Source organism: Microtus oregoni, unplaced genomic scaffold, assembly GCF_018167655.1.
Source record: "Microtus oregoni isolate MIOR12 unplaced genomic scaffold, Mior012 000012F_ref0000307, whole genome shotgun sequence".
Taxonomy (NCBI): Eukaryota; Metazoa; Chordata; class Mammalia; order Rodentia; family Cricetidae; genus Microtus; species Microtus oregoni.
Window position 1 is genome coordinate 51,096,873 of NW_024543071.1, and position 18,953 is coordinate 51,115,825.

Below are 18,953 nucleotides of genomic sequence, written 5' to 3' on the forward strand. Positions count from 1 at the left end.
CAAAGCTCTCTTCTGGCCTCACAGACTGACATGCAGGCAAAGCACCCATATACATAAGACAAATATAATTTAAAAGATAAATGATGTAGAAAAAATCTGAAAACATGTAGAAGAAAATTTAGAAGATTTGGGGTAATCTAGGAATTCAGAGACTTCCAAGACAAACTCAGATATGCTGGATGGTACACAATCTCCCTGTGTAGTTCTGGAAAGCTTAGAACTTGCTGTATAGACCAGGCTGTGACCACGAACTCATAGAGATCCGCCTACATCTGCCTTCCAAGTGTTGGAGTTTGGGGTTTTTTGAGACAGTTTTTCTGTATAGCCAGCCCTCTTTGTCCTAGAACTCAGTCTAGATCAGGATGGCCTCAGACTCAAAGGTTTGTCTGCCTCTGCCTCTTGAGTGCTTGAGTTAAAGGCATATGCTATTACACCCAGCTCTCCCCCCACCCAGACAGGGTCTCTTGTAGTCCAGGCTGGCTTCAAATTACTTTAAATTTTGGATCCTTCTCTCACCACCTCCAGAGTACTGAGATTATTGGCATATTTACTACCACTGCCTGTTTACTGGTGCTGGGAATGGAACCCAGGCCTTCTTGCATGCTAAGCAAGTTCTCTACAAACAAACCAATCCCCAGACCTTTGGTTTTTATTTTTTCAAGATATATTTCATTTTTAAGTGATTATATACCTGGTTGAAACAAATTTTATACAGAAATCCTGTGGGATAATGCTCTTGTACACTGTAAAGATTTGTCACTCATATTGGTTTAATAAAACTCTGATGGTCAGTAGCCAGGCAGGAAGTATAGGCGGATGACCAGACTAGGAAAATTCTGGGGAGAGGAAATGCAGAGATGCAGTTGTCAGCCAGAAGCAAAGGAAGCACGATGAGAATGCCTTACTGAGAAAAGGTACCAAGCCTTGTGGCTAAAATTAAGAATTATGAGTTGAGCCGGGCGGTGGTGACGCACGCCTTTAATCCCAGCACTCGGGAGGCAGAGGCAGGCGGATCTCTGTGAGTTCAGGGCCAGCCTGGTCTACAAGATCTAGTGCCAGGACAGGCTCCAAAACCACAGAGAAACCCTGTCTCAAAACAACTAAAAAAAAAAAGGGGGGGGGGCCGGGCGGTGGGGGCGCACGCCTTTAATCCCAGCACTCGGGAGGCAGAGGCAGGCGGATCTCTGTGAGTTCGAGACCAGCCTGGTCTACAAGAGCTAGTTCCAGGACAGGCTCCAAAACCACAGAGAAACCCTGTCTAGAAAAACCGGAGACAGGAATAGGGTCTTTCCCTTCCAAGAACTATCTTTTATTTATTTTTTTTAAATACTTACTTATTTATTATGTATACAATATTCTGTCTGTGTGCATGTCTGCAGGCCAGAAGAGGACACCAGACCTCATTACAGATGGTTGTGAGCCACCATGTGGTTGCCGGGAATTGAACTCAGGACCTTTGGAAGAGCAGGCAGTGCTCTTAACCACTGAGCCATCTCTCCAGCCCCTATCTTTTATTTTGAAACAAGGTCTCATGTATCCCAGATTAGCTTCCATTTAATATGTGGCTGAGACCGGCCTTGGAGTGCTAGTCCTCCTGCCTCTGCTTCCCAAGGCCTATACTGTACCACACCCTATTTTAGCTTTTTGTAAATCCTCTAGACCTTGAACCCCCTGGGAAACCATCTGCTTTCCATTTATTTATTTAGCAACAATGGGGATCAAACCCAAAGCCCTGTGCATGCTAAGCAGGTGTTCTGTTGCTGAGCTGCACCTGTAGCCCTATACTTTCTTTCTGGGTAAGGCATATGAACATGAGTGGGGAGGGATGCTGTAGAGAATTGTGAAAAGAATGGATCATTAACAAGTTAGGAAAAGCAGAGGCAGGCGGATCTCTGTGAGTTAGAGGCAAGCCTGGTCTACAGGGCAAGTTCCAGGATATCTAGGGCTTACCATCCTAGCTGCATTTCCACTGTTGTGATCATGCTCTGACAAGAGTAACTTTAAGGGAAAGGGGGTTTAATCTGAGCCTGGTGGCGCACGCCTTTAATCCCAGCACTTGGGAGGCAGAGGCAGGCGGATCTCTGTGAGTTCGAGACCAGCCTGGTCTACAAGAGCTAGTTCCAGGACAGGCTCCAAAACCACAGAGAAACCCTGTCTAGAAAAACCGGAGACAGGAATAGGGTCTTTCCCTTCCAAGAACTATCTTTTATTTATTTTTTTTAAATACTTACTTATTTATTATGTATACAATATTCTGTCTGTGTGCATGTCTGCAGGCCAGAAGAGGACACCAGACCTCATTACAGATGGTTGTGAGCCACCATGTGGTTGCCGGGAATTGAACTCAGGACCTTTGGAAGAGCAGGCAGTGCTCTTAACCACTGAGCCATCTCTCCAGCCCCTATCTTTTATTTTGAAACAAGGTCTCATGTATCCCAGATTAGCTTCCATTTAATATGTGGCTGAGACCGGCCTTGGAGTGCTAGTCCTCCTGCCTCTGCTTCCCAAGGCCTATACTGTACCACACCCTATTTTAGCTTTTTGTAAATCCTCTAGACCTTGAACCCCCTGGGAAACCATCTGCTTTCCATTTATTTATTTAGCAACAATGGGGATCAAACCCAAAGCCCTGTGCATGCTAAGCAGGTGTTCTGTTGCTGAGCTGCACCTGTAGCCCTATACTTTCTTTCTGGGTAAGGCATATGAACATGAGTGGGGAGGGATGCTGTAGAGAATTGTGAAAAGAATGGATCATTAACAAGTTAGGAAAAGCAGAGGCAGGCGGATCTCTGTGAGTTAGAGGCAAGCCTGGTCTACAGGGCAAGTTCCAGGATATCTAGGGCTTACCATCCTAGCTGCATTTCCACTGTTGTGATCATGCTCTGACAAGAGTAACTTTAAGGGAAAGGGGGTTTAATCTGAGCCTGGTGGCGCACGCCTTTAATCCCAGCACTTGGGAGGCAGAGGCAGGCGGATCTCTGTGAGTTCGAGACCAGCCTGGTCTACAAGAGCTAGTTCCAGGACAGGCTCCAAAACCACAGAGAAACCCTGTCTCGAAAAACCAAAAAAAATAAATAAATAAATAAACAGTATCTACAGTCTACACTGTCAGCCCTCCCTCCACTCCAGGTGAGTCGGGCAACAACCCCCTGCTCCTGCTGAGGCCCCGGCTTGAAAGCTGCCTTTTTGTTCATTTTTTGAAGACATGGTTTTTCTGTAGCTTTGGAGCCTGTCCTGCAACTCACTCTGTAGACTGGGCTGGCCCTGAACTCACAGAGATCCGTCTGTCTCTGCCTCCGAAGTGCTAGGATTAAAGCGTGCAGCATCACTGCCCAGTGAAAGCTGCCATTTTCATTTCCTCCTTAAACTGGTCTCTCCTGCCTGTCCCAAGTGCTGGGATTACAGATGTGCACCACTCTGCTCAGCCTCCTATGACTTTGTGTGTAAGCATGCATGGCCAGCTGGTGGTTGTTTTGCTAGTTTCTGAGCTTCCTAACACACTTTCCGGCACTCATTGGCCATTTTATGGGACTTACTGTTTTGGTTTAAAACCTGTTGGTGTTGCTGTGTTAAGGACTTAGAGCATCTCATGACTGCCCAACCGCCCTGCTCCAGCTGATGGTGCATCCTGGAGAAAAGCAAGCCCATTGGATATGGCACCTGCCCTGTGCTCCACATCACTTCCCTCTCACACCCCAGAGGCTCCTCTACACCTTCAGGGCGGGCAGCCAGGGCTTTCCCATGTGCCCTTCTGGCTCGGGCCTTGAACATGTTAGTAAGCCCACGTTCTCTGTTCTGCTTTTTTTTTTTTTTTTTTTTTTTTGAGATAGGGTTTCTCTGTAGCTTTTGGAGCCTGTCTTAGAACTTGCTCTCGTAGACCAGGCTGGCCTCGAACTCACAGAGATCTGTCTGCCTCTGCCTCCCGAGTGCTGGGATTAAAGGCGTGTGCCACCACTGCCCAGTTGTTCTGCTTTTAGCACACAGGGTCTCGGTATGTAGCCCTGGCTGGCATTCCTGCCTCAGACTCTTAAAGTGCTGGATGACAGGTGTGAGTCACCATAATTGGTGATGTATCTCTATCCACAGGGTGACGAAGAAGCCCCAACCACAGGTAACACCCACAGAGGGCATTTTATGGTACCTCACTGTGGCAAACACAACCGCTCCAACCCAGCGATGCTATTTCCAGGAATTGATCCCCCAGAAACACTTGAGTACACAGAGTGGCTCCGACACAGGGGTTATTTATTGCAGTGTGGTTTGTGATATTAAAGTAGAAATACATTCCTCAATAAGGATCTTTCAGTTAACATTAGTCACCTGAAATGTGTACAATCCAGAACAAACTATACAAAAATAGACCTGGTTGATAATGGAAAGCTCTCCAGAATATACTTCCAGAGAGCCAGCAGGATATATGGACTGGTGCCATATGAATAGAAATATACCAAATTGTTTAAATATCAGAAATACTTCTAGACAGAGTGGAGGACAAATGAGACACAGTTTTATTAATTTTTGAGGCAGGATCTTGGCTACATAAAACCTTGGCTGGCCTCGAACTCACTATGTAGACCAGGCTGGACTACATTTCACAGACAGTCCTCTGCCTCCTGAGTACTGGATGACAGGCATTCACCACAGCCTAGCTTCATTGAATTCTCTTTTGTATTTGAAAAAGGCTGTCTATAAACAAATATATAAATAAAGTTACATCTTTCAGTGCATAGTCCTGGCTTGCCCCATCTTTGGCTTGTGGCACCAAATACTATCAGTGGGCCTTGCTTTTCACAGCCCTCTCACTTTGGCATCTTATACTCCTAAACCACCTTTTCAGATGGACTCTGGGCTGAGCTCCCTGCCACAAGGTGGCACTGTGCGGAGCCCACTACTCTGAAGGCCGTTCTCCCAGGGCACCTGGGTTAAGTGTTCTGGGCTGGATGGAACACACCTCTCACCCCCCCCCACCCCCCCCCCCCACACACACACCAGCATGCCTCCAAGAAATCCGGGAGCTTAGGAACTAGGACTTTACTGTGTATCCTGTCTCCCTCAACCCTCCAGATGACTTGGGGTCTCACTGAGGACGTATGCTCTGTCCCTTTTCCTGGCCCAGCTCCCTAGTCAGTCAAGCAACCCTCTTGGTCACTAGAAACTGAGCATTAGGGCTCTGAAGAGGGTAGTCAAAGGGACAGTGACAGCCATAAGGGCCACAAATTCCATTCACATGAGCTGTCGCCACCCACCCTCACCCACCCATTGCCTCACTGAGCTGGCGAGTACTTGCAGCCAGAACACCAGACATAAGACTTTGTTCTGCCAACATTTGCTCTAAATGTCAGGAGGGTGACAATGAGCTGGAACAGAGCACTGGGCTCTGCACCTTTGCTCTACAACCCGCTTAGCCCTCCAGGCTTGGCTGTGTGCCCCATCCTCCCTTCAGTGGTCTTAGTCACTGGCAAGCCAGTCAGTATCTGGGGCCACAGGGCTCGAGGGGTACTGGGCCAAATAAGGACAGTAAAAAACACAAGCTGAGGCACAAGGGAGATGGGCTCCAACAATTTTCTTGGGTGTTGAGCTGGATTTTGGTAGTGACCCCAGGCCTGACTTGGAGTGAATGAACACTAAAGAGACGCACATCCATCTTCCCCAACAAAGCCAATGCTTCACAATACTGTTCAACAGGCCCGTCATGGAACACTGCAGTAGACACGGCCAGGGTGCAGATCCCAGAAACCACAAACAAGATCCTACTTGGGGCAAGGCTGCCCCAGACAGGTCCCTTTGTTCATAATTCCCCTGCATGATCCACAAGATGCCAAATACAGCAGATGTCTCAATCTACAAAACTGAATGAGGGCTGCTGTGGGCAGGGACCAGGAAGATCCAGGCCCAAGATGGCTGTTAGACCACTGGCTTGTGTCACCCAAGTCTAGACTCCACCAAGCACCAGCAGCTGCTCTTCCACGGCACACACCTGAGGCCAACTGAGTATTTAGAGAAAAGTGTCCCGCAGGAAAGAGTGAGAGGAGAAGAAAGAGAAGGGGCAGAAGGTGGGAGCTCAGTGCCTCCACTTCAGAGGGACTAACAGGATAAAACCAACCAGCTTTAATACCAATATAATTCTCTCTTAAATACATGTTGCCCCGGATAGAACCTGGGGCAGGCTCTTGGAAGAAAGAATAGAAAGGAAAAGAGAAAATGGAATGGATCGGCCAGGCAGCCCCAGCCCGCCCAGGGCCTCCTGTCCTGGGAGACAACACTGCAGGGAGGGAGGTGGTCGCAGCTTCCTCTGGTCCAGTTATTGCTGAGGGGGGTGGGCTACCTCCCCTCCCTGCCCCCAAACACTTCTCAGAGTCAGGTCTGCCCTCTGGGGCCCTACAGAGGCTGGAGGGGACAGCTCAGTAGCTGCTCTGGTGGCCTGTGAGGATGTAGAGGTTGCTGTGTGCCCCAGGGTTGTCAGTGGGAATGCTCTCCAGGATGATGTCCCTGGTGTAGGAAGAGGCACAGGGTGAGCGGGGCAGGAAAGCCAAGTGAGCCCATCCCCACCTCCAGCCTGGAGGTGGTAACTGTCATGGGAAGTGCAGTTCAGGTACTATCTTCATCTACCTGTGGGCTCCCAGCACTCGGAAGATCCTGGTCTCATCTGTGATCTCCTGGGTCACCTAGAAGACAAGGAACTCTGAGACCATCCTGACAGGTCCTTTCTAAACAGGGCTCTCGGAGCTGGAGGCGGTCAGGTCTCTGAGCCCCACTCACCTCGTTGGTGTCAAGGCTTCGGCCCTGCATGCCATGGCTCCAGAAAGCCAGCACACTGTCCTGCAGACACACTGGAAGAATGGGCTCTGTTGGCCCCGACACTACCCCACACTCCACAGATTCCCCCATCCTTGCCATAAGGCCTGACCCAGTCCAATGCACAAGGGTCCGCACTGACCCTGAGTGACCAGGATGGCTCCCCGATAGGTGTAGGGAATCTACCCTGGTCCCACGGCCAACCCTGAACCCTGAGCCAGTCCCACACCTTCTGAACTGTGGATGCTGCCAGGCCCACATCTGCCTTACTCACCCACAGTCTCAATAGGGAAGTCAAAGGTGAGCTGAGGGGCCAGTGCAGCTGTGGGCTCACCCTGCAGGTTAACGATCCTCACACAGCCTGCACAGGGAGAGAACTGGTAGGTGGGGGACCCCCTTCCTCACATTGAAAGGACCTCAAAATCAGCAAAAGATACCCCAAGATCAAGTTCTCAGCACAAAGGAGACAAATGGCAGGGTCAAAGGGTAGAGAATAAGAGACAAAGACAAGAGATAGAAGACGAGAGATTAGGGGAAAGGAACAAGGCCAGGGCGGGGTGGTGGTGAGCTATTTCTCCCAGGGAGACAAAGGCCTGCCTCTGGATAGAGAGGAGACAGACTTGGCCTATAGGCAAATGGCATTTTATAAAGGGAAAGGAGAAACCATGTTAGGAAGAGTTGGTTACTCTTGATTGGACATGTTAATTAGGGCAATCAAAAGGGGGCTTCTGACTGCTGGACTTCCATGATAGCTGCGCCTTGGTGGTCAGCCTCAGGAGGAAGTAGCCCAATAAAGGAACAGACCTCGGTGGCTAGCTTTAGGAACGCAATCTAATGGTTTACCAAAGTAGAGGGAATGGGGGAGAGGGGGAAGGCAAAACTTGTCACTCCATGTTTGCCATGCTCTGGCCTGCTAGAGCCCCCCAACCCTGATCCCAGGCACTCACGTTCAAAGCTGACCAGTACTGTGTCCCTGTCCACCTGGATCACCTGCTGGGCGGAGCCCGGTATCCCCTCTGTGGGCAGAGAAGAGAGGCAAGGCCTGTCTGGTTGAGCTGCCAAGGACTGAGGGGACACGCAGCAGACAGTCCTAAGCCACCAGTCTTCTTCACAACAGCCCTACAGGGCCATACTCAGAACAAGGGACTTGCCTTTAGGCTTATCAGGAGCGAGGATGGGGTTCCAGGATCCTAGCAGAGCCTACGAAGGATCTGGGGTCAGACAAACTAGGCTGTCAGACTCCGTAAATATGTGACCTAACACAAGTCACTTCCTCTCTGAACTTCATTTTCCTCTTTGGTAACTCAAACATGACAAAGCCTATTTTCAGCGCTGTTGTTAAGAATTACGACCGAGGGGGCTGGGGAGATGGCTCAGTGGTTAAGGCACTGGCTGCTCTTCCCGAGGATGCAGGTTTGATTCCCATCACCTACATAGTGGCTCACAACCCTCTGGAACTCCTAGTCACCCTTGTCTGACCTCTAAGGCATGGATGTGGTATATATACATACATACATACATGAACACAAAGAATTCGTATTCATAAGTAAAATAAATTTTAAAAATATTTTTAAAGCAACAGAAAGGGGCTGGAGAGATGGCTCAGAAGTCAAGAGCACTGATTGCTTGCTCTTCCTGAGGTCCCGAGTTCAATTCCCAGCAACCACAAAGTGGCTCACAACTATCTATAGTGAAATCTGATGCCCTCTTCTGGCATGTAGGCAAACATGCAGACAACAGAACACTATACATAGTAAATAAATCTAAAAAAAAAAAAAAAAGCAAGCCGGGTGTGGTGGTGCACACTTTTAATCCCAGCACTTGGAAGGCAAAGGCAAGCGGATCTCTGTGAGTTCGAGACCAGCCTGGTCTAGAGAGCAAGTGCCAGGACAGGTTCCAAAGCTACAGAGAAAACTTGTCTCAAAAAACAAAAGCAAAGAAGCAGAAAATTTAGGAATGAATCACCTGAGGGGCTCCTGGCACCAGGAACTTTTCCTTCCCTGCCCATTGCCCCAGATGTCCCTATGCTGAGATATCATCCTTCCCTGCTCAGAGTGGAAGAGTCCCCACCTGGCCAGAGCCCCTCTTCCTGCTTCTGGCTCAGGTTTAAGCACTGGTAGCCAGCTTTTCCTTGGCTACCAAGCTTTTAATCTAAGGAAACCTTTTGATTTAGTTTGGTCTGTCTTTTTTATTATTAATTTATTTTTATTTTATGTGCATTGGTGTTTTGCCTGCATGTATGCCTGTGTGAGGGTGTCAGATCTTGGGAGTTGTAGACAGTTGTGAGCTGCCACGTGGGTGCTGAGAATTGTGCCCAGGCTAGTCTAATGAAATCTTTCACAGAAGCCCAGATCAGAGAGTATGGTTATAAGAGTCCCATCCCTGCAACACCCAGCTCTGCTGCTCACCAGGCGGGATGAGGATGTCTGGAGTCAGGCCAGCCTCCAGGGGCAAGACATGGAACAGGACTCGGCAGCCAGGTCCCTCAGGCCCCTCGGCACCCACGCACACCTGTGGCAGCTCCTTCCCGTCTAGCACCAGCGGCTCCAGCATCCCTGCCGGGCTGGGCAAAGGGCTGGAAAAGTTCTGGGGGACAGCAGAGAGGCTAGGCTCTGTTTCTCCTGCAGGCATCCTGCCACCCAAGGGCCCTCTGGTCGCCTACCTTCAGCAGCAGGAATTTCTGCAGGGGCTCATACCACTGCAGCAGAAGCAGGCTGGCAGGCAGGGCAGCCAGCAGGAAAGTGCTGCCTGTATAGGGGTTACGGACTGCGGGAGAAGGAGGCTGGTAGGCAAGAGCTCGGACTCACTGCACCCCTCCCAGCCCTGTGGCCAGCTCTTACCCACACGACACTGCAGGCAGCCTTTGGTGTCAGGAATCTTGGTGGACAGGGCAAAGCGCCTATAGAAGTGAAAACCAGCATATGTTCTGGGAGCCAACCATGGGCAAGGCCCCCACTGAGCCCTGTGAGGTAGGTGGTCACTGTCATCATCCTGCTTCACAGATGAGACGCTAGGCTCAGAAAGGTGCAGCAGTGTGCTTGTAAGAGCTGCAAGGGACTGAGGCTCTGGAAACCTCTTTAGCTACTCTGGGAAGGGTTTTGTTTTTTTTAAAGATTACTTTCTTAGCTGGGCAGAGGCAGAAGCAGGTGGATCTCTGTTCAAGGCCAGCATGGTCTACAGAGCGAGTTCCAGGACAGTCATGGCTGTTACACAAAGAAACCTGTCTTGAAAAACCAAACACACAACCACCACCACCAACAACAAAAAAATTTGTCACAATTTTTTTTTTCTTTTTGGTTTTTGGAGACAGGTTTTTGTATAGCTTTGGCTGTCCTGGAACTCACTCTGTAGTCCAGGCTGGCCTCTGCCTTCTGAGTGCTGGGATTAAAGACATGTGCCACCACTGCCCAGCATGGCTCTGCGTGGTTTTAAACAAGTCACTTTACCTCTCTCTGCACCTGTTTCCTCACGGCCATGTAAAGTGGGAAGCAGGAAGACCCAAAGCTGAGGCAGGTCCCCGCTTGAATATACTCAACCCTTTTCAAAGACTGACGAACAAAAACTGACGGGGAAGTGTATACTTCAAACAGCAAATGGCCTGCCTTCTGCACCTGCTGGGGCCGAGGGACCTAGGGGGCCAGTGGGTGGCTGTCTTTGGGGGAATCCCCCATGCCCTCAGGGGACTGACCATCTGAGACTGAGGAACTAAGCTGTTAACAGGGCAATCTCCTCCCAGTGACTCCGGTTCTGTCTGTGCGCCTGCCAGGACAGGCCCCTGGGAGGAAGCAGTGTCGGCCTCTCTGCACTGCCCTCTGCCCTCCTCTTCCTCCCCCTCGCTCACCAGCTAGCATCTGGGTAGGTCAGGGGCATATACTTTTGCGTCCCATGTTTCCTCTAAAGAATTTCATTTCTTCCTTCTTTACGTTCAAAGTAGACACAGGCTCAATGCTGCCCAACTTGCCAGGTCTCTGGCAAATCTGTCGCCTAAGGTTGGGGTCAGAATGGAGGCTCAGGAAGCCCAGAGGCCACAGGGAACCACACATAGGTTTAATGTGAGCTCTGTAGCTAAGGTTCTCCTCTAGGTCTCCCCAATAATGCTGCCCCTGGCCTGGCATGGCCTGGTCATAGTGACACTGGAGCCCCTGCCTGGCCCACTCTTGGCATTCCAGTTCTCCCAGATGGACTAGGGAGGTCCCACTCAGAGAATAGGCAAGCGTCTTTTGAAATGCAAGTTTTAAGACCAGGTCTCACACTGTAGCATCAAATCTCAGTAATCCTCCTGACTCAACTTCTTGAATGCTGGGATGACAGGCATATTATTTATTTAATGTGGCAAATGTGAATTCAGGCCAGGCTCTTACGTCACTCACAGCTGATGACAGCTCCATCCTTCCGTCAGCCTTGACTCCCCTTCCCTTCCCAACACCACCTAGTACCAGGAAATCCTGCTGACTCCACTTGCAAAACAGAACCAGACCAATTTTTACTTTCTTTACTCCAACTGCAGCCCATGCCTCTGTTGCTAGCCACCTGACCACTGCAATGGGCTTCCCACGGCCTCCAACATCCTCCCTCATCCGTTAGTCCTCCCACCAAGACTCAGTGCCAGGCATGCCTTACCAGCGGCCTCCACCCTGCTGTGAGGCAAAGCCCAAGGCTTCCCTGCAGACAGACCCTCAAGCAAGCCATTCTCACTTCTGCACTCGGCCCTCGCACTGAGCATCTTTTCTCATTGGTAACTTCCCCTGCACACCCATAGCGCTCTAACTCCCCTGGAGACAGCCTTTCTCTGTGTAGCCCTGGCTGGCCTGGGTCTCTGTAGACCAGGCTGGCCTCGAACTCAGATATCTGCCTGCTTGTCTCCTGAGTACTGGAATTAAAGGCATGTACCACCAAGCCCGGCCTTTTTTATCTACTTTTTTAAATATTTACTTATTATGTATACAATACTCTGTCTGTGTGTATGCCTGCAGGCTAGAAGAGGGCACCAGACCCCTCTCTATGTGGTTGCTGGGAATTGAACTCAGGACCTTTGGAAGAGCAGGCAATGCTCTTAACCTCTGAGCCATCTCTCCAGCCCCTTTTATCTACTTTTTAAAAGTGGTGCTAGCACGTGCCTTTGATCGCAGGACTTTACCAGTGAGCTGCAGCTTCCTCAGTCTTGGCTCAAACAGCATTTTCTCACTGAAGGCTCTCAGAACGGCCCTTGAAAGTCGTCTCCTTCATTTTGCTCTTCCCCATGGGAAGAGCCATCACTGCCAAAGAGCCTCATTTTTCTAGATCTACCATCTACCTCCTCTCCACAAAAAAACGTGGCATAAAGAGAAGGGGGAAGGGTCTCTTCAGTTCACAGATGTGCCTGAGCCCTGCACAATGTCACAACATATGAGAAGGCACTGGCTCCATAGTTAGTGGCTAAAGGGCTGCACCTCAGGCTGCACATTAATGCTGGGTCACTTATCTTCTGCAGGGGGCTCTGCCGCCTGTTCCCAGACCTGGCCATGCTGCTCCTCAAATACTCTTTCTACTGTAGCCCTCTATACGGCCAGTGATTCTGTTTTCAGAGACAGAAACTCAAATAGCTCAGGCTGGCCTCAAACTCAGTATCCGTAGACAAGGATAACCATGAATTCCTGGTTCTCCTGCCCCTACCAGCCTTGTGCTGAAATTACAGCCATGCACCTGCATGCCCAGCTGTGTTTTGTTTTTGGGACAAAGTCTCCCAATGTGCCCTGGCTGGCCTAAAACTTGCTATCTTCCTGTGACCGCTGGGATGTCAGGCATGAGCCACCACACCAGCCCGGCTCTTAAACAGTGGGCTGAACCACCTCCAGCAGGAAGCATACTGACCAGTGCACAATAGGATCCTTTGAAACGCTCAACAGCACTGCCAGCCATTGGACAGAGCCCAGATCCTAGGCTTGGCAGCAGAGTAAGGGTTCACCACCTGTGCGGGGCCCTCAGCCCTCAGGTCAATTACCACCATGGGGGTTCCCCAGGTCTTGCTTTGTGGTTCCACCTGCATACTCTCCCTTGCCCTCACACACTGGAATGTACTCTCTAATTCCGAGCTGTCTCAGCCTCCTGGCTTCCAGAACACTCTCTCCAACCCTGCCCCTGCCCTGAATCAAGGAGTCTGCCATAAATGCCCATGTCCTTTGCTTCTCCAGAGCAGGGCTTCTGTTGAGTCATGTGCGGGCCTGACACAGGGCCCACTGAACTGCTGGGTGAAGCCCACTGCCCCACTGACTACAGAGGGCTTTCATGCTCACATTCCTCTGCATTTCAACAAGCCAGGAGGACAGGAGGAGAGGCCATTTACTGACCAGGAGGAAACCGCCTCAGGGACGGAAAGTGCCTAGGTAATTAGCTAAGATCCTGGCAGTCTCAGGAGTGGCCAGAGCCCCACCCAATTGGTACTATTCTGGACCTCCACACGCCACACTTGCTGACCTGGGGATGATGCGCTGAGTGATACGGTTGGTAGGGATAGAGAGGGGTGCCTGGTGCTGCAGTCTCCGCTGCTCAAACAGGCCTGGGAGGTCATGTGCCCAGATATGCGTGGATTTCCCTGAAACAGAAGGGGAAGATCACGCAGGGCTCAGAGGAAGTTTGGGGGAGGGTGCACTGGCTGCCTCTGCACCCTCCTCCTCCTACCTGAGAGTGACAGCAATACGTTGTTCACACAGTAGAGCCAGGAGCAGCGCTGGGAGATGAGCTGGGGCCAAACAGTAGACAGGTGATCAGCACCCAGCACCCCTGTACCTCTGTGCCCCCAAAGCCAAGAGTCCTCACCTTCTCCAGTGTATCCTCATGCAGTTCATGCAGGTTGAGAGTGTAGATGCCTTCCTCGGCCCCTACTACCAGGAACTGGTCTGCAGGCGTGGGTATGGGGTCAGAGGCTGCCACATCCCCTGGCCCAAACCTAAGGGTGTCCTAGGCCCCGGCCCACCCACCTCGAGTCACGGGGTGCACCCAAGTGACAGCAGCATGGATCTGCAGGGGGCAGCCATTGAAGACCTTGGAGAAGCAGGCACCCATCTGGGGAGGAAGCAAGTAGCTGGTGAGGTACCAGTGGGAACGTCAGGACAGCAGGGTCTAGGGACGCCCCGTGAACACTTACATGCACTTTGGGGGTGGGAGGAAGGCCATGACAGGATGATCTCTGTGTAGGAGGGAAGGAGTCAGGGCCTAGGTAACACCCTACAGCCTACCTCTCGCCCCTCTGGTATCCTCACCTCAGGATCCTCTTGTTGCTTCAGGGTGGCCCAGGCAGTGGGCAGCAATGGTGGGCTGCCAGGACCAGGCGGAGGTGCAGATGGGGTTCCTGTGCACACAGACCATAGTGACTCCAAGCCCCAGCCCTACCCAGAATTCCTTCTGGCCTGCCAAGCCTGGGCCTCACCTGGGGAGCGGGACTGGGCATTGTCATCAGGTGTTGGCTCAGTATGGGGCAGCCCCAAAAACGGGGCCCGTTTGATGGTTCCCATGGCGTCATCTGGGGAGTCCAGCTCCTGGCAAGAGGATCAGAAATAGCTTGGCCATCAGCAGGTGCCCTGTGATGCACTCTCTGCCCCAAAGCACCCTGTGCACAAGGCTTACTTCCCAGTTCCACCCTCTTCCAATCCACACCTGGAGTTCTAAGGCGGGTCGAATAGTCAGGCTCCTGCAGGGAGACAGCAGATGGTATGATGGGGTGTAAGATGAGACTGACCCCCAGGCCTGGGAGGCCTTCTGCATCCTAGGTACGGGCCTCTCACCTTTCCTCCAAGGCCTCCTGGACCGACTGCAGGAGGCTCCTGGGCCAGAGAAAGGGGTCAATGGTCAGTCTTACATAAGACCCAACCTGCCCCACAGCTTCCCCAGTCCTGCTCACTCACCCACTCAGTTCCTCTTTTCCCAGCAGCGTCCATTCCTCCTCCCACTGGAAGAAACCAAGGCAAAGACATCAGGAGAGAGGGGAAGAAAAAGAGAAGGGTATCACAAGATGGCAGGGAATAGCCAGGAATGATCTGGAACACAAGGCTTACCTAGACTACAAAGAGAGTTCAAGGCCAGCTAGGGTAAGTTAGATAGAGATCCTGTCTCAACAGTAACAGAGAGAGAGAGAGATAGCAAGAGAGAGCAGATAGACAGACAGACGGAGAATATTCTGGCAACAGACAAAAGACTAGTAACAGACAAAATGACAAGACGGAGAGGGAGACAGTAAGACAGTGGCGCAGAGAGGAGCACTGTGGGATTGGAGAGGAAGAGTAGAGGAAATGGCATGATCCCCTAACAGGCAGGCTGAGCAATATTCTCAGTCCTGGGAAACCTAGGCTTTCGAAGTGGGTGGCCTTCCACTTTCCAGTGTTGTCTTAAGGAAAATGGCCTCCAGTCCAGGCCCCCAGCTTCAGACTGGCCCTGACTTGGGATGTCCCACCTGCATCTGCACACCTGACCCCACCCTACACCACCCCCTCCACATAGCCAGTGAGTGCCTCACCGGTTCATTGAGAGGATCCGTCTCCTTCCGGCGAGGGGCGCCAAATTTCACTTGGTGAACTAGGGATCCAGAGTATTGGGTTAGGAGGGGTAAAATATGGACCCCCAAAATAACACCAGATCCATGGGTGCATTTAGCTAGCCCTGTCAGAAGACTTACACTGGATCTCGGAGGGGGTCCTCTCAGCTGGACCATGATGGCCCCGGGAATGGATGGTATCTGGAAACATATCCTGGGTCTAAGAAAGAACACACACAGCAGACTTGCACCTAGTACTCAGCCCTGCCAGGAACTCTTCCAGGTCTTGACAACCCTCTAAGGTTACTATGAAATAAAACAGCCCTCATTTTACAGATGGGAGAACTGGCACAGAAACGTCAAGAAACTTGCCAAAGGCCACACAGAGAGGAAGATAGCTTAGTCATAGTCAAGGCTGGCTTGGACCCGAAGGCATGCAGTGAGGCCAGACCCGCTCAAGAGAGTCATGGTATGTGGGCCTGACTAGAGTCTCTGCGCTGGAATCCACAAGTCAGAGAGATTCTGATTTACATCACCTGCAGGCCCCTGCCACCCAGGTGGGGCTGACCCAGCTCCCAGTCCTTGCGTTACCTCCAGTTCACAGTCTTCAGGGGAGAGGGTTCCCAGGTGGGGGTCGCTGGCCTTGTCGAGGAGCTGTGTAAGGAGGGCCCGAGGGAGCTGCTGGGTTGTGAATGGGTGCTGGAGGAGCAAGGGTTGATCAAGTTTGCCCCTGCCTTCTAGGTCTTTCCTTTGAGCCTCAAGCTCCCGGGGCCATCCCCTGCCTCCCACCTGCAGAAGCTTCTCAGCTGTGGGCCTCTTCTTGGGGTTCTTGGTTAGGGCCAGCTTGAGGAAGTGGTGGAAATTCTGGGTCCTAGTGGGCACAAAAGTCCCGCCCACCGAGACCCAGGTTAAGCTCTGCACAGAAGCAGCCTGTGAGTTGCCCCAGCCAGGCAGCTGGGACAGTGATACTGTTGCACCATAGCAATGCCTCCATCACAAGCCACCAGCCCCTCCCTCCACGGAGTTCTGGCCCTAGAGGGGAACCAAGCCTGACCCTTGGCAAGAGCTCCCATCCCTGGGCTTTGGCTGGAAAAGAGTATCGGCTGTGGGTGAGCCCTCACCAACGTGTCTTGTCTCTCAGCTTGGGTGGTTGGAAGCTGCTCTTCGACATGAGCATCAAGGCCCTAGGGAGTATGTGAGGTCATGGGTCAAGGGTTGGCAGGGCAAGGGTCAGGTAAGGGGCATGTGCTAGGCTGACCTCATGGGGTGCAGGTGGAACAGCGGTGGCTGTAGCTCGCCCAGCTCAATGGCAGTGATGCCCAGGGCCCAGACGTCACACAGCTCATTGTAGCCACCTTTGCGTTCCACAGCAGCGACCTCTGGTGCCATCCTAGAGTCAGGATCACAGATGGGATGACCAGAGCCCTACTTGTGGCCCCTACCCCTACGGGCCAGGGCACCATCTTACCAGTACGGAGTGCCAATGAAAGACCGCCTCTTAGCCACAGACGCTGTCAGCTCACCTGATACCCCAAAGTCCGCTGCAGGAAGAACAGACTCTTACCAGCCCCAGGGCCGCACTTACCTCCCACCCCAGCGCGCAGGCTATACCAGGCAGGGCTTGGGTCCAGCCACAGCTGTCCCAAGCAAGGCCAGGCCCTTCTTCTGAGAGGAGCCACCAACCTTCCATCTCTGAAAACCTGATCCCATGTCAGGTCCCTCCCAACCTAATCTCGGTCAACTATTGGCAGGCAGGTAATATTGCTACATCTCCTAAGTGGGGAAACTGAGGCTCGAGTAGTAAGGTGATTGGGATCCATGGTCTCTGAGTCCCTGCTAAACCCTCACCCACATGGCATCCCCAGGGACTGACCCAGCTTGACATCTCCCTGCAGAGTGAGCAGAAGGTTGGCACCCTAGGAGGACAAAGAAAGGATTCCATCAGGTGCCTGGCAGCTTCCTCCTCACTTGAACCATGCCCTAGGCTGACCCCTACCTTGATGTCTCGGTGAATTTTGCCTTGAGAATGCAGGTGGTGGAGCCCCTGGGGACAAAGAGGAGTCTTTAAGGACAGCTACTTAGCACTAATCACCTCCCCTGAGCCCCTCCTCAGGACTGGGGCCCCCCACCCAAGCCGCTTCCTCCTCCCCTCTCCCCAAACAGGAAGTGACTGAGCCAAGAGGGAAATAGGCTGCTTCCGGCAAAAGAAGTGGGGGCCCCCTCCCCCTTAGGACCCACAGCCCATTCCAAGTTCCCACTCCCCCACTAGCCAGCTGGGTTAGGCCCACACTCCAGAGGATTCCAACGCGGGTGCTGCCTAAGAGTCCAGTACCTTCAGTGCCTCCCGGCAAACATAGGCTATCTGCCGTTCTTCCAGGGGCCCAGTAGCTGAAATGGACAGTGTGAGGGCTGGAGAGAGAGCCTGAGGGATATGGTGACCCTCCCTAGCCACCCTGCGTAGTGGGAAGCAGCAAGCACCACTACAAAAGTGATGTTAGCCACACCACGCTGGGATACTGAGCCCAGAGAAGGACAGCATCTCTCTCAAGGTCACACAGCCAATCAGAAGCAGAGAAGAGCCCAAATTCAGTCTGGAGGATGCTCTCCTGTCCCTTTGTTGGGATGGGGTAAGGCCATGTCCCACGGAGCCTGACTCTCACCGTGGTAAATCTCCTGCAGCGAACCCCCTCCACAGAACTCCATACAGATCCACAACCGGTCATTCCTGGGGGGACAAAGAGCTAGGTCTGGAACACAGCAGAGCACACGAGGGCAGTCTGGAGTAAGAGGGCAAACAACCTCACCTGAGGTAGCTGCCAATATAGGCCACGACATTAGGGTGGCGGCATTCGCGAAGGATGGTGATTTCCTGCTGAAGAGAGCTGATGTCGTCCCCTGGGGAGCACAAGGCATTATGGGGGGGCACACAGGGGTAGCCCAGACTCTGCCCCTATGTGCAAACTGGGCACAGAGTGTTTCTCCGCTCGCCTGGCAGGTGCCAGCTCTTAGTCTCTCCTAGGGTCGGCCTCTCTGGGGGTCTCGGAAATGTCAACTCTCCGCCCCCGACAGCTCACGCGCCCGCACCCGCCTCCCAGGAGCAGAGGCCCCACCCGGGCCCACACCTGGGTCTAGCTTGACGATCTTCACCGCGGCCAGTTCGGACGTGACGGTGTCACGGGCCTGCGGGGCGCAGGGCAAGAAGCGGGGTGAGGAGGGGGCGGGGCCGGGGCTCCTGCGGCGGGACGCGCAGATGCACCCTCCTCCTGCGCTCCCGCCCGTCCTGCCGCCCCGCACAGCGCACCTTGTAAACGTCGCCATAGGTCCCGGCCCCCACACGCTGCAGCAGCTCAAAGCGATCTCGCGGATCCTGCAGCGATACGTCCCGCAACAGCGCCATGGCCCGGCGCCGGCCGGCGCAAGCTGCGGAGCCGGCGCGGAGCGGCGCGGGGCGGGGCGGGAGAGGCGGGAGGGCAGGCCGGGGCAGCACCGAGGCTCGGAGGCCGGAGGGGCGGGGCTAGGCTAGGGCGGGGCCAGACCGGGGATGCCCCTCCGCCCCGCTAGGCCAGGAGGAGGCGCCCTGGCTGCGTGGGGGAAGTCCCCTAGCTATAGGCGGGGCTTAGACACCACCCCCCCCCCCCCCCCCCGCTCCGTT

At 52.8% G+C, this 18,953-nt stretch overlaps 1 protein-coding gene across 1 annotated transcript; it reads right to left on the bottom strand.

Annotated features, from left to right (window-relative positions):
- Positions 1-5,233: 5,233 nt before the first annotated feature.
- Positions 5,234-18,786, bottom strand: Map4k2 (mitogen-activated protein kinase kinase kinase kinase 2). Its single transcript, XM_041661664.1, has 32 exons — positions 18,603-18,786; positions 18,424-18,481; positions 18,106-18,196; positions 17,962-18,026; positions 17,634-17,689; positions 17,298-17,345; positions 17,175-17,217; positions 16,770-16,842; positions 16,560-16,691; positions 16,423-16,485; positions 16,091-16,172; positions 15,893-16,000; positions 15,443-15,521; positions 15,284-15,342; positions 14,676-14,719; positions 14,556-14,594; positions 14,428-14,461; positions 14,201-14,309; positions 14,034-14,122; positions 13,919-13,960; positions 13,752-13,836; positions 13,591-13,670; positions 13,453-13,513; positions 13,249-13,366; positions 9,636-9,694; positions 9,458-9,561; positions 9,204-9,381; positions 7,743-7,811; positions 7,070-7,156; positions 6,760-6,830; positions 6,610-6,665; positions 5,234-6,489 (listed from the first exon to the last, which is right to left on the bottom strand). The coding sequence occupies exons 1-32, from the start codon at positions 18,696-18,698 to the stop codon at positions 6,402-6,404; spliced, it is 2,466 nt and encodes an 821-aa protein (XP_041517598.1). The 5' UTR covers positions 18,699-18,786; the 3' UTR covers positions 5,234-6,401.
- Positions 18,787-18,953: the final 167 nt, after the last annotated feature.